This window comes from Scylla paramamosain, chromosome 15 (assembly GCF_035594125.1).
Source record: "Scylla paramamosain isolate STU-SP2022 chromosome 15, ASM3559412v1, whole genome shotgun sequence".
In the NCBI taxonomy this organism is placed as follows: domain Eukaryota; kingdom Metazoa; phylum Arthropoda; class Malacostraca; order Decapoda; family Portunidae; genus Scylla; species Scylla paramamosain.
Genome location: NC_087165.1, coordinates 10,570,766 through 10,594,976, shown reverse-complemented (window position 1 = coordinate 10,594,976; position 24,211 = coordinate 10,570,766). Strand labels below are relative to the sequence as shown.

Sequence of the window (24,211 nt, the reverse complement as noted above, 5' to 3'; positions counted from 1 at the left end):
AGGGGGGATGAGTGGCGTGAGGATAACAAGTAGTTAGCGAGCCGATTGTTCCATGTCCGTGTCCGAAACTATGACGAGAAAAGGAATTAAGTGTGGTATATAATTTGTTTCCTGCCATTCTCCTCATCTTTTCTCAGCGCAGAGATGCATGTCAGTGCCCTCAAACTTACCTTGATCTTATGCCGTGGTGCAAATATGAGGGCGTGAGGTAGGAGTGTGTGAGCCAAAGGAGCAGCAACACGTTCGAAGAGACCCCGAGGCAAAGTTACATCAGCCACAGAAACGCTCGATCTACTTGTATAGGAGCGGCGGGCGAGAGCAGTGCGTTGTGTGTGCGGGCGTGGCGTCGCGGTTATTAATTAGTGGTGATAAGTGTGCATTAATTTATCGTTCCTCTTCTGCGTTTTCTTCGCGGTGGGTTTGGTAAGTACTGCCTGCGATCAATTGGACGTTGTTATTTGTGTTAGACCTCATTATCGATGTAATAAAGTAATCGTTTAGCCTTGACCTAAGCCACGTGACTTGCTGATACTTCTTGGCCTCGTTAGTAATGAAGTACTAGCTGAGCATTTATTTTAACACATTATTAATTGTCTCTCTTCTTTCTGCAGGTGAGTACCCGTATCACAGGTCTCATCGTGGGACAGACAGCGCTGGAGCACCCATTCGACAAAAGTAAAGTGAAGATCCTGTTTCCTAGGTGTTAGGGCGATAGGCTGAGCGGCTAATCTTCATTGCCTTTCAGGTACAAACTAATTTTTCTTTTTCCAGGTACATGCTAAACTATTTTTTTTCCAGGTACACGCTAATAAATTATCTAGTCTTTCCCAAAATAGTAATGTCCTTGTTAGTGTATTGTAGCGGCGACCAGATGGAGCCCGGTGTCGGTGAAGGAGGACGGTGCTGCTGGCGGGCGTGCTGCTTTCATATGGTAAGTGAATAGTGGTTTCATACATGATTATACGGTGTTGCTCTTTTCATACTGCACTAGGTTGCTTATCACGCTTCTTTATTTTTTCCAGGGTTGCGTGGAAGATGGATTCAGTGGTCTTGACTGTGCTGGTGGGTGTCCTTGAGAAATTATCACAAAGACGCTAGATAAAAATTACACGAGTCACACAGATGTAAAAGAAAATATTCGGATGGAAGTTGAGAAATCTCACAGCGTTCTGACAATGGAAAAGGTGAGGAAATCTTACCTCTCCGGTAAAACGACTCTTTTCTTAGAGTGAAGCAGGTAACTTTTTTTTTTTTTGCAGGTCAAACTAATGATCTCTCTTGCAGGTCAAATTAATCTCTCCTAATATCTCTTGCAGGTCAAACTAATCTATCTCTTGCAGGTCAAACTAATTTCTCCTAATCTCTTGCAGGTCAAACTATTCTATCTCTCTTGCAGGTCAAACTAATCTATCTCTTGCAGGTCAAACTAATTTGTCTCTTGCAGGTCAAACTAATTTATCTCTTGCAGGTTCAACTAATCTATATCTCTTGCAGGTCAAACAAACTATTCTATCTCTCTTGCAGGTCAAACTAATTTATCTCTCTTGCAGGTCAAACTAATTTATCTCTTGCAGGTTCAACTAATTCAACTAATCTATATCTCTTGCAGGTCAAACTAACTATTCTATCTCTCTTGCAGGTCAAACTAATCTATCTCTTGCAGGTCAAACTAATCTATCTCTTGCAGGTCAAACTAATTTATCTGTCTCTTGCAGGTCAAACTATTCTATCTCTTGCAGGTCAAACTATTCTATCTCTCTTGCAGGTCAAACTAATTTATCTCTCTTGCAGGTCAAACTAATTTATCTCTTGCAGGTTCAACTAATCTATATCTCTTGCAGGTCAAACTAACTATTCTATCTCTCTTGCAGGTCAAACTAATCTATATCTCCTGCAGGTCAAACTAATCTATATATCTTGCAGGTCAAACTAATTTATCTATTTCTTGCAGGTCAAACTAATCTATATCTCTTGCAGGTCAAACTAATTTATTATCTATTTCTTGCAGGTCAAACTAATCTATATATCTTGCAGGTCAAACTGATTTATCCATCTCTTGCAGGTCAAAGTAATTCATTCATCTCTTACAGGTCAAAGTAATTATCTATCTCTTGCAGGTCAAAGTAATATATCTATCTCTTGCAGGTCAAAGTAATATATCTATCTCTTGCAGGTCAAAGTAATCTCGCTTGCAGGTCAGACTAATCTATCAATCACTTGCAGGTCAGACTAATCTATCACTTGCAGGTCAGCCTAATCTCTCTCTCTCTCTCTCTCTCTCTCTCTCTCTTGCAGGTCAAACTAATTGATATTTTTATCACTACATACTTTAAAGTTTCTTTCCTCTACTCTAACCTTATTATCCATGGCGTTACCAGGCAACAATGAGCAGCTCGCCACTGTGATACCCCCCCCTTGAGGGGATAATACTCACGACAGTGAGGGGGACCTGAAGACACACACACCCGTACACATATAAAGACACTCGCTCGTTCTGTATCTCCCTTCTCCATTTCTCTCACCCATACACAAAAAGACACTAGCTCGTTCTTATATCTTCTCTTTTGTCTATTTTTTTTCCTATCTTCTTTCTATCTTGTCTATCTTCTCTTTGTTCATATTTCCATCTTTCTCATTCGTGTTAAGGATTTTTTTTTTTCTTGCTACAGTAAGATCAGCAATGGGTGGTGAACATTCAGCTGGGGAAGAGCAAGTGAGCTACCAGCGGGCGAGGGAGGCAACGCTGCTAGTGCGTCCTATGAACTCTGTTATGATGTTAGGTTTTGTTATTATAAATCATACCGCTTGAAAATAAAATGTGTAGCTGATTCCCATGTGTTAATTTTACAGTGTGTGTGTGTGTGTGTAGGCGGCTTGGTGGTGAGTGGTTTGGTGAGCGGGGTGTAGACTGGAACACAATGAAGCGAGACACGGTGGTTCACTCTGGTGTTCATACGATTCACGTGGGAATATAGGACCGGTCTTTAACTAAGTTAGTAAAATATGAAAATATAATCGATCGAGGAATTTAATTATGTTGGCATAAAGTATCGAGGACTACATGCAAGAAAATATGATTTACAACAGCCAACTACATTTGTATGGTGGAAAACTAAGTAACAGAAGAAAGGGTGAAAACTGATTGAGACAACGGAAGAATAAGTAAAATAAATTGATAAAATATTAACTGTTTGATGCCATATCAACTTCCCTTGTTTAAACGCTTATGATGTCATCCTGTTAAGCCTTAAGATACTGTAGCAGTGTTTGTCCGACGGGCACTGTTCGACCGTGTGGACGGACCTTAAGAGAGAAATAAAATTTAGACTTGCATGTGTCGTGTGAAAACTTGGTTGGAATAGTTCAAATACTGAGAGAGGAATAACGAAGCTGAGAGACGGATGGAATCGCCTTAGTAGTAGAGCAGAGAAAATAGCCTGAGGAAACAGGTTATGACAATTCTTCTTAATACCCCAGTTAGCATACGAGGGAGGTAGATTATAAAGTACCACACTGAACGCATAAGGAAGATAAATCACATTAATGAACCCTGCTAACACTGTACTGGAGTCCTGAGGATAAAGGGATTTATACGATACAGGCTCTGCCATAAACAATCAACAATGAAGCCTCGCATCCGCATGAAACAGACAACCGCTGCTTCATTAAAGGAGCGACCTACGAAGATACACTGGCAACCACTAGATTTGACGGGGTCACTCAGTATAGTGAATTTACTAGTACTAATAATTCGCATATATATATATATATATATATATATATATATATATATATATATATATATATATATATATATATATATATATATATATATATATATATATATATATATATATATATATATATATATATATATATATATATATTATTTTTTTTTTTCGAACCCGTATATGTAGAATCGAGGTAGCCTCATATGAATACATATGTGAGTACATACATGTGTGAGTACATGTGTGAGTAACTTAGCTAGTGGCATTGTGTGGCTCGTTCAGAGGCTGGCGCCGATATCTATATTGATAATGAAAGGAGAGCTGACCTAAGCCAGTAGGTTGATCTCTAAGGCTCTGGGGTCATGAAGGTGTTCGTGTGTATGTGTGTGTGTGTGTGTGTGTGTGTGTGCTAGGTAACCATGGAATAATTGTTAAACGGTACCATTTAATTGTAGTTCAATAAACTTGAGTGCATGTATAGTATAAGTAGCAATTATCCTTAACAGTATTGATAATCTGCATGATTCGAAGTTATATCTTGCAAGATAGAATAGGTGTAGTTAAGTGTCCTCTAGCAGAGGTGATGACATGGGAGGCAGGGTGTGAGACACCATGTGACGCTGAAGGACAGAGAAAGAGAATCGATAATATAGGTACGTCAAAAAATCTGTCACGCACAGTCGCTCTTGCTTGCTTGCTGCATGGCTGTTCATCTCATTCAGTGCTCTCTTCACACGCGTCACTCACTGCAGGTGTGGCTTTCCTCTTAACCTTCCACCGCGCATATTTAACACCATTATTCTCTTACTACTTATTAGTTTTCTGTCCTCCATTCTCTCCACATACCCAACCCATCTTAACACACACTGATCTGCACGCCCAGCCATACAGCACCATACAGCACAGTAAGCATAATTTCCCCCATAATCATAACCCTCTCTTTACGGTCATATATATTATCCTGTGTTTAAGGATATTTTTCAGTCCATCAAGTACTTGAATAACTAGATAAATTAACATAAAGATAAATAAATAAATAAATAAATAAATAAATATTTTATTTTGTATTTATCATCCCTTAAAAACACCGGCACATAGACCCATAATAAATACGGAAATAATAAGCACATTAAAAGTAGTAAAAATATGATGTTTTTTCATTAATATTTTAGGGTTCAGGGATGAGGACTTTGGTTTATTTACTTATATACACGTGACGCCTGAGTGGTGGTGGTGGCGGAGGCAGCTGAGAGGCGTCTGGCACTGTATTGTGGCACTCCATTTGCAACACCACAAGTGAGGGATCAGCACAAGGACTTTCACCCGCGTCCTCAGGTGAGTGTTGTGTACAGTCACTACCTGCAGTCCTCTTTTCCAGCCATGAACTGGTGTTTTTATTATTCATTATTTCTTTCTTGGACTTCCAGGGAAACCTTTGGATTTTTGTAAGACTCGTGTGAAGTGGGACGAGGAAAAAGATGTGTTAGCTCAATGCATCTCTGTGTGTTATTCATCATTTCCAGGATTTTCAGACTTCCAGAGACCTTGGAATATCTAAGATTCGCGTGAAATAGGAGGAGGAAATGGATGTTTGCATAACGTAATGTGTGTTTTATTCATAATTATGGACAACATTCCCTCCAAGACTTCATCAGATATCTTAGGAAAACTCGGTAAAAGTGGGAAGAAGAAATGGACGTGTTAGCCCAATGTATCTGTGTTTTACTCATTTCGTCGACAATGCAGAATACCTGCTGCCATCTTTTTCACGTTATATCTTTCCTTAGCCTCAGCAAACTTGGGGGACACGCCCAGGAAGTGGGGTGTTTGGGTGGGAAGCCAAAGTACTAAAAAAAAAAAAAAAATGTCTTGGGATTTTTTTCCTGAAAATCTAGGCAAATTTCCTTAGATTTCTGAAAAATCTATTCCCCTAAAAGAAAGTCCAGCAAAATTTTCCTAGAATAGCGAACCAACCTCTCTGCATGGAGGTGGCTGCACTGCCCTCAGACCCAATGGGCTTAGTTTCTGCATAACGTGTATGATTTCAACAAAGTAATGCGAATTTCCTAAGGTCAACCACTCACTGAATTCACCACAGATGTTGAGTATGGTATGTATCCTATCCATATACAAAAAATTAGGCAGGTTGGTCAGGAGCAGCTACTCTGCATATTAACCCTCATTCGTGGGCTCCATTCCCTAGTTTCCCTTATTCCACAGAAACCTTTAGGAAACTCATGTAAAGTGGGAGGAGGAACGGGATACCTTAGCCTTTCCTTATCTCTGCTCTGCTGTGTTTGAAATGGTCATTTATTTTCATCTCTTTTTTCCCTCAGTAGACCCGTGGCCTCCGCTGCCGTCATGTATGGGTCACGCAGAGGTGGTGGTGAGTCAAAGGCAATTTTTTCACTGTTGTTATAATTTTGTCTTAAGGAATGTCTGAGTTCATTGAGCTGGCTGATGCTTTCATGCTTTGTAAATTTTTCATTAGTGGTCTTGTCATTCACAAAGGCACCCAGAATTGTAGGAAACTAGAGTGATTTCATGCAATGATTGGTGAATGCTGACTCTGAAAAATAAGGACTAATAACTTAATATCTGCCCACAGGGTTCTACCAAGGGGGTGGAGGAAGAAGAGGCTATGAAGGCGAAGGAGGTAGAAGAGGTGCTGATGGTGGAGGAGAAAGAAGAGGAGGTGGTGGAGGAGGAGGAAGGGGAAGGGGAAGAGGTGGAGGTGGAAGAGGAGGAATGAAGCGACCACCACCAGGCTTGAAGGGCAAGGATATTGGTAAGTTTTGTTCTAGATGGTCTCTCGTTTTCGTTTTAAGTAAGTCATAATTCTCCTTGTTGTCATGTTTATGAAATTTTTAAATCTTGCATGGTATTTCATTTGGATTATCTTAGGATTTCAGTATGTTAGAAACCTTCGAGTTTCACATCTTGCAAAGTATTTTCTAGTTTTACTATTTAAATTTGATATATAGCCTGTAATCCTTCTGTAGATGTACTTCATCCAGAATTGGGCTGTATTGATTGTACAGTTTGATATTTTCCAGGTCTTTGGTATGCCAGGCAAAACCGTGAGCGTCATGAGCGAGAAGAAAAAAGTGGAAAAAACTTGCCATCCATCTCTATGAATGCCAACCAGGTGCAGAATGTTGGGCGCACATTGAACTCCCTGGATGGCGGGGCAGGGCCAGGGCAGAGCCAGCCTTCTTATGGAGATGACCCTCTAGGACAGGAGTGGGACCAGCGGTTGTCTTCTATAAAGAAACTGCACTTTGATGATGGTTAGTGACAAGGAACTGTGTTACAATAGTTATTGGTAATCTGAATGATTTAGAACAGTAATGCAGAATGTCATGAATTTATATTATGGGTATTTTCATGTAATTCTTATGTGTAAGGGCATACATGGCTACACAACACATCTTGATTTAAAATGTACAATAAGAATTATTATGTATCTCCACCATATTCTAAGATACTGAATTATACAAGGCCAATATCTTTCAAAGAAGGATACCTGGAATAAGATGTGCACACACACTCACACACACACACAGTTCTCCAAATTTAAGTTGCACCAGCATCCCTGAGTCTTTCCACATCAAGGTCCAGTAGCAGATCTGTTTTATCCCTTTTACATCCCTTTAATATATTCAACCTAAGAGTTGATCACATTTACACATGGTTTAAAACAAGGTGGGGAATATAACTATGTAGGCCAATCAGTGTACAACTACACTGTTACTATGTCTGTGTTCTCAGATAGCAAAATTAACAGTAATACTTAATAATGGAAAGATAAATAAAAAAATGGTACTGATTAAACCATTCTCAAATTGTATCACAAATGTAAGCAAATGTAAAGCCTTGAAAGAGTGTTTTCTTTTTAGTACATAGTAATAAAGAGAGTAATTAAGCATGAGTTTCATATAGAAGTTGCATGTATTATTAAAAAGCAGAATAGATATGCTGGAGAAGCTGTTTTCATAAATCATACCCACTTTATTTCATATCTCATATCACAATGTGTATGAGTGCATATTGGCCTGATTGAGATGAAAAAGAGAGTAAAATTTTCAGGAATGATGTTGAGTATTTATAGAGCTTTGGAGTAAATGTAAATATAGCCTTGTTAAGAAATCTGAAGGCTACTGCTAGTATTGTAGTATTTCAAGATATAGTTGTCTTGCATGACTTCTGTAGAGAATAGCATTATTCTTTCAGGGTCTCCATGTCTCTTTGGTACATATGCATATTCAAAACAAAGAAATTGGAAGAAACAGAAGTTACTGCACATGAATGTTGGAAAATAGAGAAAAGGAAAAGGAGGATAATCCATATGAATAAAGGAAAATGTGAGGGAATCATGTGTCAAAGGTGAAACCATGAAGAGAAGATCCAAATATTACTCTCTTGTAACTTACTGAGATAACAACAAAAGTATTACTGCTACCTGAGAGAGAAGAACCATACAGCAGTGAAGGAACATTATAGGAGCTGCTGTTATAGATGTGAAAGCAGTGCATCTATTAAACTAAATGTAATGGTCAGCATAAGCCATTCTGTATTTCCTCCAAAACTCGGCACCATCATATGTCAGTATACAAAGATAAGATGAAGCTTGATTACAGACAACTAAGACAAGATGTAAACTTTGGCACTGTAGGAATAAAGTACAGCCCTTTTGCTCCATTTTGCCAGACCATAATTCCCCTGCTACAGTGAAGTAATGCAAGTTAGATTCTGATGCAAGGCCTTCTTTGGAGTATAATCCTAACAAATGCCCCAAAACAAGAACATCAACTTTGTAGCACACCATGCCACATTTAAGTGTTGTTCTTTTCATTTGCCACAACACATAAAGATCCATGTGGTTGTTGGAGATATACCTGTAAGAAAGACCACATCAAAATTTAAAGAAATATAAAAGGAAATAAAGAAATATAAATTATAGCAATGCTGGTGATGCATGCTGTTTTGTGACATAACAATGACATTGGAGGTGGGAGTATGTATGAAAACATGAATAGAGGAGCTATTTTTTTTTTTTTTTTTTATTATTTTATTTATTTATTAGATTTTGTTTTATATACTTTGCATTTCATTCCAATATATATTTGATGATTCTTCATATAAATAAACTGTGATGATGTGGAAATGTTCAACATGGTAATATAATACAGTATCAAAGTTTTCCAAGAATGTGCTTCACTCATATTTAGGAAGAACCTTGTATTTACTTTATTCCTCTTTTTTTTTTTAATAGAATAAACCCAGAAAGAAAAAAAAAGCTAGCAGGATTCCTGGTGTATTTAATGTATGACTTTGTTTTAGATGATACGGGTGCTGGAAGTAGCAGAGATGTCAAGCATGAAATTGATGTCTTTGCCGACCCAGATGGTTGGATACAAGACAATGCACAAAAACGTAAGAAAATGTCAGGTGTGTACTTCTTATGCTGTAAATGCTGTTTTATGAGTGAAGAAAATATGTGAAAAAGAATGAGATAGCAATAGGAAATACAACCTATGTGCATGGAGAGGCAGAGGTGAAGAGTTTTCATTGTGGAGTGCCTGGAGGGAGCAAGGTATCTGGTACAAGTAATGCATTGATACTTTGTGGTCCATATTGGTTCACAGAAATTATAAAACAGAGTACAGAATCTACAAAGTGATTGCTCACCTTCCATTTGTTGTGTGGCAAAATAAGATCAAAATAAATGAGAAAGAATTATAAAATGTCCAAAGAAAAAACTGAGGAATTATCAGTTGATTTAATGAAATTTTTATCATTTATAAGGCAACATAAAATAAAAATGAAAGGAAAGCGCAAAGCTATTGGAAATGCTGAAATCAGAAAAGGTCCCAGAGTAAAGCAGAGGTTTTAGGAACACAGAGAAGTGGTTGTATTTTAGGTTTCTGTGGAAAAAGAAAAATCTGAAAGGATTGGATGATGCCATAAGAATGTGATTGTAAAAGAGCAAAGGAAGGAGCTGTGGATATATATCTTCTCAGTCTGTCTCTCTCCTGTTATAGAAAACATTCTCACTGACTATCTTTGCATGAATACCTATTGTGAAAGCATAGCTAGGTCTCTTCTCAGAGTAACAGCAGAACTGGTACACCTGTGATTCACCAAATTAAACCCATCAACTTTCCAGCATCTGATCTGTTAATTGATCTGACCTCCTGCCAACATTTCACAGCCTGCATTACTTCCTGCTTCTATAATTGCCTGGTCTATAGATAGATAATTTCTTGTGAGTTTTTATCTTTGTTCTTGTTTCATATTTTAAGCCTGTCTTTGATCTGTGTATTTTGTATCTTTCTTAATATCCTTAGTATTGATCCGTATCTCATTAATCACACCTATGTATTACACTCCTCACCAACTTCACTGCTGCTTATTTTAACCAAATTCTGCAGCTTCTTTAATCCTTGCTCTAATGTTTCCAGGTTAACACTTCTTTTGCCATGCATCTGTGTACCATACCAGGCTAACAACACCGTTAATGGGAGGTAGCCATATATTCACCTTCACTTTAACAGCCTCTCACAATCCCTCCTAATGACAGGTGGTCCTACCTGGTCTTTGTCTTCATCCAGTTCCTTTTCTGTGTGTATATATTGTTACCACATCTAATATGCTTCATCTTTGTTGATTTTTTTCAGATTATCTACTTTAAGAACTTATCCTGCATAACATTAGCAAAGGTTTCAAGCAGTTTGTCTTCCTATTTGTCTTTATTAAGTTGATGTAATATGCAAGCCTATTCTTGGAAATGCAACTCCAAGCCCACTTCTTCCTTCCCTGTTTGTAATTAGGAATTTTTCATGTTCTAGTAAAACTTTCTTATGTTCTTCCCAGACATACAAATCCAAATATAAGCAATGTTTTTCATGGGAGAGAAAAACATGATAGATGTGCAGGAATTTGTAATAAAGTACCTCAGAAAAGATTGTTAATCAGTGTTGAGTTGTAAAAATTAATATAAAGATATGAGATAAAAACACACACGCATACATAAAGAAAAAGAAGTTATATATTTTTTTTGTTTTAGTGATGTTTTATTGGTATTGGTCCCCCAGGGAAAGAGCAGCAACGTGGGGACGCCTTGACAGAGCAGCTGAACAACATTGAAGAATCAGACTTCAAACGAGCTTACCTTGCCAATGTCTTTGGTAATCAGGTAAAATTATACATGGACTAAAAAGTAAATAAATAAATAAAATAGCCCTGAGTTGGAACATTTATATATGTCAGGCAAACCACTTTTTAGGCTTACCAAATATTGCTTATTCACCAATGTTCTCCTCAAATTGAAGCTGCGTGACAAAGGAGGTCTTGAAGCCATGAAGAAGAATACTCTTGGTCTCCACCGAAGAACAGACCTTGATAACCGTCTATATGAGGACTTGGTGGATCAACAGAATAATCAGATGTAAGTACTGTAATCTTGCCAAATAATTGTTCCCAAAATCTAGTTATCAACATTGCCCAATTCTTCATCAGTTTTAATTTACATCTTGGTATGATACCTAACCTGATCTTGGTCATTAATATATATCAATGACCTTACATTTTGCTTTTACAGTTAGGGCTACCAAAAATCTTTTCAGTGGTATGAAGATGAGTGCTCTGTAGTTGAAATTTCAGTAACAATACCAAAACTTTCATCCTAGGATAGGAAATTCAACCTCTAAAACTCCCTAGGGAAATGGCAGTCAAGACAAAATTTTAACCCATCAAGTGTTACCCTTTTGGAGTCAAATACTGATACACTTGGAGATTTCGTCCAATTTCAAGTAGCAGTTTTGATTGCCCAGAACACACACACACACACACACACACACACACACACACACACACACACACACACACACACACACACACACACACACACACACACACACACACACTCAAGGTGCCACATAGGAGACTGATATGGAAGCTAAAGAATGTGGGAGAAGTGAATGTTGCACTACTGAAGTGGCTGGGAAGTAGGTGGGACAGCATGTGTAGCTCCTTTCCCTTATGTTAGAACTAAATAAATACAGCAAGTTAAATACACACACACACACACACACACACACACACACACACACACACACACACACACACACACACACACACACACACACACCTCATTGGTACACTATATTAGATTCACTATATGGATGTATAAACTTAGTAAATGAGTTAAGTAATGAATTGTGTACTTGAGAAATGTGTGTAGGATGCAGAGTGAATGGTGAAATTAATGAATTGTGAATCTGATGTAAGTGTAGGCGAAGGAATAAAATTGGAGTTATTTATGGAAACAACCCGAGAATCCTGATGTAAGTTGATCATATAGAAAGAACAGCAGAAAGTGAAATAACTAAGAATGTAGACAAGTATAGTAGATTTGGTGGATGCAAAAGGAGAACTTCATGTGAAATGTAAAAGCAAGTGCTGGAGACTGTGAGAGGATTGGATGATTGGAGAAAGAAGGATTAGCACATTGAAGGAGGAAGTGTAAGGGCAGGAATAAAGTCTCATCTTAGGAACAGGTGTCAAATGTTAAAGAGATAATGTAGTGTTGGGAAAATGTTTCATGACTATCTTCATCAATTAAAAGGAGTCTCATTTGATGTTAATTTTGTTTGTCTGTATTTGCATGAAATGTTTAAGCATGAGTCATTTCACAAGGTACCAGCGGATGCTTGAGGTGCGCAAGAAACTCCCATCATACAAGATGAGAGATGAGATTGTGGACACCATTCGGAACAATCAAGTGGTGGTGCTCAGTGGAGAAACTGGTGAGTGTTATTACTCAAAGTTGCCACTTTAGTTTTCATAATGTGTGTCCATTATTTGTGGATAAAAAATTAGGAAATGGGTAAAACTCTTTGTATGTATCTCTCTAGTGCCACTCTCTTCCTGTAGCATCCTCCCAAGGGGGAGGCCATGACAGAAGAGTCTCCACATCTTCCTATCCAAACAGCAAGCCCTCTGCCTCTATTAGCACATCTCTCACACATCCCAACTTAAAGTGCCCCTTCTTTTCTACAAGGATCTTCAGTTTCACTGACACGTATTTTCTTTACAAATGCTTCACTCAGTTTCTTTTTAGTGTGGCCAAACCACATCACTGTATTTCTCTTCATTCTTGTTACCACCACATTTTACACCATTTGCCTTTGCTGCATTTTTAATACTCATTTCCATTGATCTTCTCACCCCCTATCTCATCACTCTATATTCCCTTCTCAAGTTAATCATTTCCACAGCATGCCCGCTCTGTTCCTTATTCCATGTTCAAGTAACTGAATGTTTGTTGTATATTGTAGAGTATTATGTGAGTAACTAACCAACAGGCTGTGGGAAAACGACCCAAGTTGCTCAGTTCCTCCTGGAGGATGCAGTAGCATCAGGAGAAGGGTCCACGTGTCGCATTGTCTGCACACAGCCCCGACGCATCTCAGCTATTTCTGTGGCACAGCGAGTGGCAGAAGAACGTGGTGAAAAGCTGGGGAGAAGTGTTGGCTATCAGATCAGGCTGGAAGCGTAAGTTAATCCCAAAGTTCTGGTGTGGTTAATTTAGAACAATTTTGATATGACATTATCACTGATGCTTATTTGAAGAATATTTTGAAGTTACTTCCAGAGCCAGGCCATAATATCCCATTAAAAGCATTATCTAATATAAAGCTTACTATCAACTTCTGTTTTCATGAGTATTTCTGTAAACATGTCCTGACTCCTCTGGAAAAATCCTTACTCATGGAAATTTTTTATTGCATATACACCTCACTCCTGCTTTTATGATCATTTAGGTTCCTGAAAACCCAATCATATAGCAATCCATCATATAGTGAGCTTAAAGCTAAATGGGGAAGATGTGTTTCCAGACCTATTACTTTTGCCCTCTAATTAATTTTTCCATGTTTCTAATTAATTTTTCCATGTTTTAATGAATCTAATATGTATATATCTATGCATACCCTATTAGAATAAGCCAAGTAAGTCATATAGGAATAAGTAAAGCAATAAAAGATACAAAAACATCAACCAGGGTCCTGGCAATGGAATTTGCTCCCTCATCATCCTCACTACCATTAATGATCTTCAGCTTCGTGTCCAGATTTAGGATTTTTCGAGACTTTTTTGGGCTTTTTCAGTAGCACAAGATGATGCAGAACATTTAGCAGAGGTAGCTGCATACTTAGATAAGGCTTCGCATGGTAAATGAGGGTATATAAAGCACAATCACTCGAGTGTACACAAAGCTTGATGAACAGTGTGAAAACACGGGAAGAACTGAGGGTTGTCTCTGGTTGGCAACACTGCATTTAATGAGTTTAAAGCATCACATAGCAAGCCAAGGGATACAATTGAAAGGCCATCATATGAGCAAAATATTGCATAACAGGGTGGGGTTGAGGTGTACTGAAGTATTAAGAGCCCTGAAATGTGTTGTGTATACATACCTCACAAATCTTAGTCATGTTTGTATGTAATTATTTTTTATTCGTTTTTACAACTTCCATTATTTTAGCGGGAAGGATTCAATGATTAAAGATTATTCTACAGGAGTCAGAATTTGCTCATATAAATACTGGGAATGTGTTTGCTGTATAAAATATTCCATGAAAAACTAAACAAACAAACATAATCAAAGGCTTAGACACTGAAGTTTATGATGACTAGTTGCTCTTCTTGTAAATTATATACAGCACAGTCATGATTGTTGTATAATTTCCTTGATGTTCTTAAGAAAGCATCAATGTGTTCTTTATGTAACTGATGTAATTAATGAAACACAATTCTGTTCAGCATACTGCCACGCGTTGAGGGCTCCATCCTGTACTGCACCACAGGTATTGTGCTGCAGTGGTTACAAGGAGATCCATTACTCTCCCAAGTGTCACATCTTGTATTGGATGAGATACATGAACGTGACATGGTGTCAGATTTCCTCATTTGCATTGCCAAAGATCTCATCAAAGTGGTAAGAAAAAGTAAAAGATTCTTTATTATCATATTGGTTACTGATCAGCTCTGGTGGATATTCTTTATTTTAGTTGTAATTGGTGTCATTAATTATTTGCAGTGCTTTATTCTTTGAAAATGTTATTTAAAGATCATGCTGTATGAATTATTAACATTATTATTCTTCACAAAAGCCACAGATCAGGAAAGACCGCAGTTTCATTGATAAATACTGTGGAATAAAACTTGTTTAACCTTTGCAGCGATCTGATCTGAAGGTTGTACTCATGAGTGCCACACTGAATGCAGAGCAGTTTTCTGAATATTTTGGAGGGTGCCCAATGCTACACATTCCAGGCTTTACTTATCCTGTCAAAGAATATTATCTTGAAGATGTGCTAGAAATTACCAGGTAAGTCTAAAGCTTGCAAAAATCAGTTATGACTTAGTGAATGAGATTATGTATTATAAAAACTTAAAAGAGATGTAAAAGGTCTGAAGGTGGTTAAAACATCATTTGAAAGATGAGTTCATTATGATGGAGAAAATTAGATGAAAGTTGGATGTTCATATAATAGATAGATAACTCAAGAAAAAAAGAGCCTCTTTAAAGGATTAAGTGCAAGAGGAAGACCAAAGCAAACCTTTGAATGTTGTGGGAGAATTGAAAGTTTGAAAACGAGGAGGATGCTTTTTTTCATGTACTGAAAGATATGTGAAAGAATATGTTTATTGTTTTCATCTAGGGATGAATAACACTGCTGTACCAGTATATGGCATATTTCATATTCCCATGAGAAGCTCACTGTCATACTTATAGACTATATTGATTAAAGTTTTTCAGTGGATGTATGATTTACTATTTCTCTCCACAACTTTAGGCACTTAGCTATTAAACTTTTTTCTTTCTTTTCACTATAATCTCCTGTATCATGTTTGAATGACTTGCTTTCACAGGTTCATGTTTGAAAATGACAAGCACACTCCAATTTGGAAAAGAAGAGAAAACAAAAAGACAAAGGAGTTTGAAGAAATGATAACGCCCTACCTCAGGTTAGTAATTAGTGATGAGTGGTCTGTATGTGGAGAATTAGATGGTCTGAATTGAAATAATTTATCATGCTTTTCAAACTGTTAGGATTAATTTTTTTCTGTTTTATTTATTTATAGGCAGCAGTCTCATTCAAAAAAGCCCAGACAAAGCATTTACTTGTGTATTTTAATTATTGTCATTTTTAAGATCCTCAAAGGTAAATAGGCATGTTTGGTTGCAAATAGATGTTCATTGAAAATTGTTGGTAGTCATTGAGGGAGAACAATTTCAGTTCAGGCTTTCTCATACATTCCTTTATGTAGGGCACAGTGATTCATTGAATATGCAGTTGCCTGTGTGGTAGTCCCAACAGAGTGATTGTTAGTGTAAGTGTGGGAAAACACACACTTATATTTGATTTACACCCATCTACTCTTATCTCATATGTCACAGCCTAGGATCATGTTTTTGACCAAAATCTCTGCTTTGTCTACCCAATGATCCTTGTCTAAATTGAGTAAGACCACACCCAAAACAGGAAATCTTGTAGTACTGGTCCTCATTTTGCACAAATAAAGAACACATTCTCTGTCAGGCATTCCATATACTATCTTATACAGATCTCAACAGTTCAGAAGTAAATCTGAACCTGGATCTGGCTTTTTTAAGCAAATCTTCATGGAACTGATTTTTCATAAAAATAATTTATTATTGACACATAACAAGAAATGTTGAAGATAATGTTTTGCATGCAAAAGTAACTCACAACCAATGGGTTTGCATTATCTATTGTGAGGGCTTTGTTTCCAGAGCTGTGTATTGGGTTTCCCCTTTTTGCTTTGAATTAACTTAGCTGAAGTTTTACTTGTACATTGTAGCCTGAAGTCACTATTGTAGTGACGTATGTCTTGCTTCTCTTTTCTATCCATGCTATCTCTCTGGGAACTTCCAAATGCTGAGCTATTATTTTAAAACATTTTTAAAAATAAAATTAGATAAGAAAGAGTAGATGTTACAATGATTTCCATCTTCCAGGAATCTTGAAAGGGAGCAGCAGTATTCAAATCTTACAATTCAAGAATTGTATAAGAAAAACAGTGAAGAGTTGAATTTGGAATTGATATTGGAGTTACTTCGACACATCAGCAGGCTGCCAATGGGGGCAGTGCTTGTGTTCTTGCCTGGCTGGGACAATATCTCAAAACTCCATAATATGATAAAGGACGACACCATGCTCAGCTCACGTAAGGCAACACTTTACTTTCTTCTGAGAAATTATTTAATCTACTGCATATATAATATCCACTGTATTAATTGTGAATTAAGAATCAGAATTTGAGCAGTTGTTTCCTCCATTATGTAAAGGCTTTCATCATTTAAATCTTGATCACCAACCCCATCGACTATAAGAAATGAAGATGTGTTATAAATGGATTAGATTGACAGCATCTGATTATAATTAAAAAGGATAAAATCAGTAATAGTCATTTATGCATGAGATTTAGTTTGCTCCTCAAGGTTAAAGATACAATTCTGTCTGGCAGGTAACCACCTGGTGATCCCCCTACACTCCATGATGCCCACAGTCAGTCAGCGTGAGGTATTTGACCCTCCACCCAAAGGTAATCTATATATTTGATTAATCTCAGCAATATGAAAAAGATGACAAAATATAAAGTGAAAATTAATAGTTTCTAATGAAAATTAATAACTAATTAAACAGTTACATTTTATTTGAAGTTGTCATTTTGTTTTCAGGTGTAAGAAAAATTATTCTTGCCACTAATATTGCTGAAACCAGTATTACCATTGATGACATAGTGTATGTTATTGATGGTGGCCGTATCAAGATGAAGAATTATGACAAGGAAGCCAATTTGGTAACACTGCTTCCGGAATGGGTCACCCTTGCCAATGCCAGACAGCGAAGAGGGCGAGCAGGACGGTGAGTATCTGAGGAAACTAACAGAATGCTCAGTGTTTATTTTCATCTATCTGTTTATTTATTTTTTTATTTGTTTATTTATTTTATTTTATTTTTTTATGTATATATTTACATCTCTATCCATTCATGCATATTTGTTTCTTTTGATCATGGGTGTGACACAGCTTATTCATGCCATGTCACATCCTCCATCTGTTTCAATGCATGTTGTTATGCTATCCTTTTGCACACTGAACAAGATCTCATTCTTATGAGAATCCCCCTTTTCACTTGAACAGTATCTATTTGTTCATCTACAGAGGTAGCTGAGATCCGCCTTAAAGGAAGGTTCTAAATCACATCTTATCTCATTATGAGGCTAAAAACATTAGATTCCCGGTCTTTCTTTCAAACTTTTTAAGCATTCATTCAACTCTCTCTCTCTCTCTCTCTCTCTCTCTCTCTCTCTCTCTCTCTCTCTCTCTCTCTCTCTCTCTCTCTCTCTCTCTCTCTCTCTCTCTCTCTCTCTCTCTCTCTCTCTCTCTCTCTCTCTCTCTCTCATTTCTTTTATCTTTACATTTACACAGTATAAATAACATACCTAAATAATCATGTTTTATGATTAACCCACACATTGTCATATTCACTATTTCTAATGATTAAATTACATCCTTTGATATAAGTAAGTCAAAATTGGTGCACCTTTTCGATCCTTGCACAGTATGATGTTTGTTTGCGTGGAGCATCAGCTACCTTATGTTCATAAAAATTTAATATCACCAGTCTTTTCTCTTTTTATTCTGTTTCCATCTCCAAGATTCTTATCCTTTCATATTTAATCCTTCCACAGTTAATCAGCAGCAATTAAGTATAGGTATCAATCGTATCATGTCTAATATGATACTTTCTTAAAAATATAGTCATAACTCATGTGCATTGAAAGGTACCACATTTGAAGGCTTATAAGATGCATGGGCTCATAAGATCCAGTCTTGACAGACATTGAAATGAAAAAACAAGATAAATGAGCTGATTTAAGCTCTGAATATGAAGTGAAGGATTTCACCTGACATTTGAAGACTCTCACATGCATTTAGATCATTATTAGATCCCAACATTTTGCATAGGCTAGTAGCCTATGTACCAATCCTGTTGTGAGATGTAAACATTTACCTGGCATATGGCATCAGCAGTGACTGTGAGAGACTTCGGGGGTAATAAAGTTTGTTCATAAGAATGTTAAAAGATAGGTGCAATTTTAATTGTATGAAAGTGCGTTTTACCACAAGGAGTAACAGCATCACACTGTAAAGAATGCAGTGAAGCTTGCCCATGTCACTGGGTTCGGCACATAACCGACCGCATGTTTGTTTTGGTACATGCAGTGCATGGTGCATGGTCACCAAGGCAAATTCTTCCTGACTTTTATCATTCTATGTGAATTACCGGTAAGTATGACCTGTTATATATTGTTACCTTGAGAGAAAGAGTTGTTTTGTGGTGTAGTACCAATCATCACTTTATTTACGTGTGCAAAGTTGTCTGGGGTTTGATTTTAGAGCCTCTGTTGCCATAGACTTACCATCACCCACTGCCTCAATGCTGAATCTTGGCCTCATAGGACACAGGCTCATTTCCTGAGGCTTTTTTTTTTGGGAGAAAAGGTGCGTCTTATGAGCCATCAAATACAGTAGTTTTCACTGTTTTTATTTATAGTACTAATCATGACTGGAAGACAGACTTGCCACTTTTATCGTTTTACTGTGATATTGCAATGTGGTGTACAAGATTAAACTTACACAAGTGTCTCATCCCCAGAGTACAAGAGGGCGTGTGTTACCACCTGTACACTCGTGCCCGAGAGAGGCTGCTGGACGATTACCCATTGCCTGAGATTCAACGTACCCGCCTTGAGGAAATTATCCTGCACATCAAGATCTTGAAGCTGGGTTCTGTGAGACCCTTCCTCTCCAAGATCATGATGCCTCCTGATAGCTCTGTAGTAGAGATTTCCCTCCAGGTCATTCTCAGTTTTTATTTGTTGCTTTTTTTTTTTTTTAATTTACTTGTTTTGACCTATTCCCTCCAGTCATTATAAATTTGTTTTGTTTATTTCTTTTCATCTATTTATTATTCTATTTTATTTACTAACACTATCATACATCCGACCAACCCAGTGCTTTTGTTTTGGTGAAGTGTTCAGTGTCAAAGATGTATAAATATATATTTATATAAGCAATATATGTGATAATCGTTTATAGACTAAGCTTATATATATATATAAGCTTATATATATAGGATATACTTGCTAATGTTCACTTGTGTTAATAATTCACTCTGCTTGATGATGCTTCATTGGAGCATTGTTTGTTTCTTTGCATATAAACCAGTCTTTTTTTTTTTTTTTTTTTTTTTTTTTTTTACCAGATGCTGCAAGCCATCAATGCTCTGGACAGGGAAGAGAACCTCACTCCACTTGGTTTCCATCTTGCTCGGCTCCCAATGGATCCCCTCACCGGCCGTATGCTGCTCATGGGTGCCATATTCTCATGCATATCACCAGTCCTCACTGTGGCTGCTTCACTCTCCTTCAAGGATCCATTTGTAGTTCCTTTGGTGAGTAGCATATTTGAAGTATTTTGAAGTATTTTGAAGTATATTTCTTTCTCACAGGTGCATGAACTCTTACATTAATCTCCTATCACAGTTAGATATTCTTTGTGTTGGATTGATCTTTTTGAATTGTGATTGAATTTTCACTCTGATTCCAGAAAAGTGTGAAAGCAAAAATGATATCTTTGGTATTTTATGAAACTTCTGAAGATGTGATGTAGCATCCAAGAAGAATAAGAATTAGGAATTGTCCATAGAATTTTGCTTGTATTGCCTATTTAAAAACTGTAAATTTTTTACTAAATTTTTATGCATATGTGACTAATCCACACCATTCCCATATGATGATAATGAAAAAAATCACAGTATTTTAAAGCTAGTCACTTTGGGAGGCTGATATTTTCCTCTCAGATTTAATAGTATCCTGTTGTACTGGCAGCATTGCAAGGATCCATGATGGTGTGGTGTAAAGGGTTTTTTCTTTAAAATTTTTTCTTTCCTTTGCAGGGAAAAGAACGGCAGGTGGATGAGATCAAGCGCAGATTAGGCAAGGGAATGCAAAGTGACCACTTACTGCTGGTGAAGGTGTTTGAGGGATGGGAGCAGGCCTGCAAGTACCGAGATGAGCGTAACTACTGCTGGGATAACTTCCTCTCCTCCTCAATACTCAGTCAACTGAAGTAAGAAATTTACATAATAGACAAGCCTTTACTCTTTCCCTTTTCACAAATACTGTATATATGTATCAGTGTTATATTTATGCTTTCTGTTACCTGCAAGTAATGATTGGAATAACATTTTAAGTTTTGACATGATAATAATGCAGGAAGATGACAGGCCAGTTGAAAGATTAAATGAAGGATTTAGGACAGTACTTTTACTTAGAAATCTTTAAAACTGTGACATTCATTGAAGCTGCATTTTTATTACCTATCAGGGAATTCTTTGACTTGGATAGCATATGAATCATACTACTGTACCCATCAGTTGCTTTGTGCTGATATTTAAATTTACTCACATTTTCTTCCTATTACATATTTGTGCAAGAAATAGGTTGCTATTTGATTAATTGTAAAACATAAAAGTAAAGATTCTGTTTCTTGACTTGACATTTATATGATTCAAGATGCATGTTGCTTTGAAATATTTCTGTGAATGTCAGTGTCAGCTCTGTGATGGCATGTGAGTGTTTGAGTCATAGGTTCAATGAATTATATTATTGTAGTGAATGTCAAGAGTTGGTTAATTGAACAGTGGTAGGGACAGCTTTCACCAACCATTCTACTTTGTTTCAGGAACATGCGAAGGCAGTTTATGGGTCTGCTGTATGACCATGAGTTTGTCAACACACGTGATCCCAATGGAGGTGAGGGATGAAATAATACCTACAATATTAAAGCTTAGTAAACCTGATGCTACAGAGCATCAAACTTCAGATATGCTCCTAATACAACTTTTCAGACAACTATGCCTTCTTCCATGTTGAACATTCTTGAACTGCCCTTTAGAAAACATCTCAACTGAAATTTAATATCTCAGCTCTTTCTGTACTAAATCAGTCTCCATAACATTGAGGATTTTGTGTCCTCTGTCAATGCCTGCTGCCTTCCATATGTTGCCTTTGCCCAGGGCTATGTGCCCATGTTTGTAGTGTGCTTCTCATACGTGAAAATTCTAGTCATGCTGCTCTACCAAACATGTTTCAGTTCCTCTCTTCAATAGTGTTGTATCCTTATTTTCTACATTTATTTTCTTGGTAACTTCATCTGAACTTCATCTCAGCACATGATTTTTTAATTATTTCTTCTGCTTACTATTTTGGCCAGGAACATCTACAAAATTTTTTATAGGGGTTAAAATAAAGGAAATTATATATGATTTTCATTCAGTTTTTGGTGGTAGTCAGTCTTGATTCCCTTTTTTCTCACATTTACTAAAAACTCCATCTGCCCTCCTTGGCCCCTCTTTGGATGCCCATGAGTGTGGCTGTTTTGTGAATATGAGAATTGACTATCTGTAACTTTTGACATTATTGTAGTGTGCCTTGCCTTGGATACTCCTTCTTCTGAGCAGACAGCTCTAGTATGTGTATGTATGGTAAAGAGAAAACTATACTTAAGAATAAGATTTACACATCTTAATGTGAGACTGATTTCTTTGACAGCTGAGGTCAATCGTAACTCAGAGAACATTGCATTGGTGAGAGCCATCATCACTGCAGGTCTCTACCCCAATGTTGCTAGAATCATGCCTCGAGGGGGCAAACCAAAGCCCAACAAACCTCTGAAGATTCGAACAGCACAAGAACGCAGTGTTACACTCCATCCCAAGTCCGTTAATGAGCAAGAAAGAGACTTTGACTACCCATGGCTCATGTACAGAGAGAAGATTAAATCCTCCAAGGTCTGTACCCTCCTGTGTGTGTGTGTGTGTAACTTTTGTTGTTTGTATTTTCATTTTTTATTTTATTTTGATTATTTTTGTTTAGGTATTTATTTATTTTTCTCAGTAATTAATCAGGTTTGTACTGATAATTAAAAATATTGCAGGTGTTCATTCATGACAGTTCAATGGTACCAAACTATCCTCTTCTCTTCTTTGGAGAGAAGTTGAATTATGATCCTACTGAAGGTGTGATCAATGTGGATGGTTTTGTGCGAGTCCGCAGTTCCCGGCATGTGGCCCAACTAGTACAGGTTAGTCTGGTACAGCAGTTTGCAATCTACATATCTATTTGTCTTTCTCTGTGATGCCTCACTTCCCCAAGGAGGTGGTCCAGCAGAAGAGCCTCCTCCTCTCTCTATACAAACTTCCCTTATTGCTTGTTAAGATGCTCTGACTCCATTAACATCTCTTCCACTCATGTACTCCTTTATGCTATCCTTCCACCTTCCAAGTGGCTTTCCTCTCCTGTTTGCACCTTGAGCTTTATTCGCACATGCTCTCTTTACAAAGTCTCCACTCTCCATCCTCTCAGTATGGCCATACCATCTCAGTATGTGCCTTTTCACCCATTCCACCACTCCACAATTTACAATGAAAACCAAGCATTCCTAGTAAGGTTGACCTATTAATGTTACCAATTAACAGATCTATTGAGTTACACCTGTGACATTATGAATAATCTTTATCTTCCACAGAATCTGAGAAATGAGCTGGATCAACTGCTTGAGTACAAAATCAGTCATCCTGGCATCACACGGTGGGACAGGAACAGCAAGGAGGGCATGCTCCTCCACACTATAGTTGACCTCATTAGTAGTGAGCGAGGGACTTCACAAGATAGCTGTTATTATGATTCTGATGACCAGGATGATGATGGGTGTTGAGAGAGTGGAAGGCTGTGTATGTACCACCACTGTCATCACCACCACCAGCATCACAATGTATGAGATATAACATTTGATATTTCTTGTAAATGTGATACTTTAGATTTCAACAAAGGATATAATGTTCTCACATTATTCAGTAAAGATCTGAATTAAATAGCAGGTTTTTATTCCTTCCTCATTCATTACGGTTCACCCTGTTAAATTTTGATTCCATTTAATATTTTAAGGAGCTTGTTGAAGATATAATGAATGAAAAGCAACTAGTGTTAAGAAAAGCTTCCAGTTAGACAACCTATGTAATGGTTTGACACATCTTGGATAGGGGATGTAGTGATTCCTGGCGTGAAGCAGTGACACACTGGGTGGCAAGCCAGGCCAAAAGGCACGTCACGGTCGTCACCTTTTAGCCACACACACACACACACCTGTTTCATTCTAACCTCTACCAGCTAGAAGAGGAGGGTAAAATGGTATTATGTAGAATTCCTGTGGAAGAGAATTATAAAGACCCTTGAAAAATTATATAGACCTGCGAAAGAGAATTATAAGGACCGAAAAAGAATTATAGATCTATCGCTCACAGTAGGATGATATA

The 24,211-nt window shown here is 37.3% G+C and overlaps 1 protein-coding gene and 1 long non-coding RNA gene across 5 annotated transcripts; both read left to right on the top strand.

Annotated features, from left to right (window-relative positions):
* LOC135107198 (uncharacterized) lies at positions 1-1,723 on the top strand. Its single transcript, XR_010271648.1, has 3 exons — positions 1-423; positions 612-931; positions 1,023-1,723. It is a non-coding gene; the product is annotated as an uncharacterized LOC135107198 (long non-coding RNA).
* A 3,200-nt stretch (positions 1,724-4,923) lies between these two features.
* LOC135107420 (ATP-dependent DNA/RNA helicase DHX36-like) lies at positions 4,924-23,770 on the top strand. Of its 4 annotated transcripts, none has more exons than XM_064017264.1 (22): positions 4,924-5,066; positions 6,068-6,117; positions 6,340-6,519; positions 6,788-7,021; positions 9,075-9,167; positions 10,829-10,929; positions 11,066-11,181; positions 12,432-12,541; positions 13,100-13,289; positions 14,559-14,733; positions 14,978-15,126; positions 15,672-15,767; positions 16,783-16,991; positions 17,292-17,369; positions 17,506-17,692; positions 19,490-19,691; positions 20,099-20,287; positions 20,792-20,964; positions 21,580-21,650; positions 22,449-22,687; positions 22,834-22,980; positions 23,425-23,770. In XM_064017264.1, the coding sequence occupies exons 2-22, from the start codon at positions 6,093-6,095 to the stop codon at positions 23,611-23,613; spliced, it is 3,153 nt and encodes a 1,050-aa protein (XP_063873334.1). In that variant the 5' UTR covers positions 4,924-5,066; positions 6,068-6,092; the 3' UTR covers positions 23,614-23,770. The 4 variants fall into 4 exon arrangements, with proteins under 4 accessions (XP_063873334.1, XP_063873332.1, XP_063873335.1 ...); XM_064017262.1 differs by having other exon boundaries at positions 9,075-9,182; XM_064017263.1 differs by having other exon boundaries at positions 4,939-5,066; positions 6,071-6,117; positions 9,075-9,182.
* The last annotated feature ends 441 nt before the right edge of the window (positions 23,771-24,211 follow it).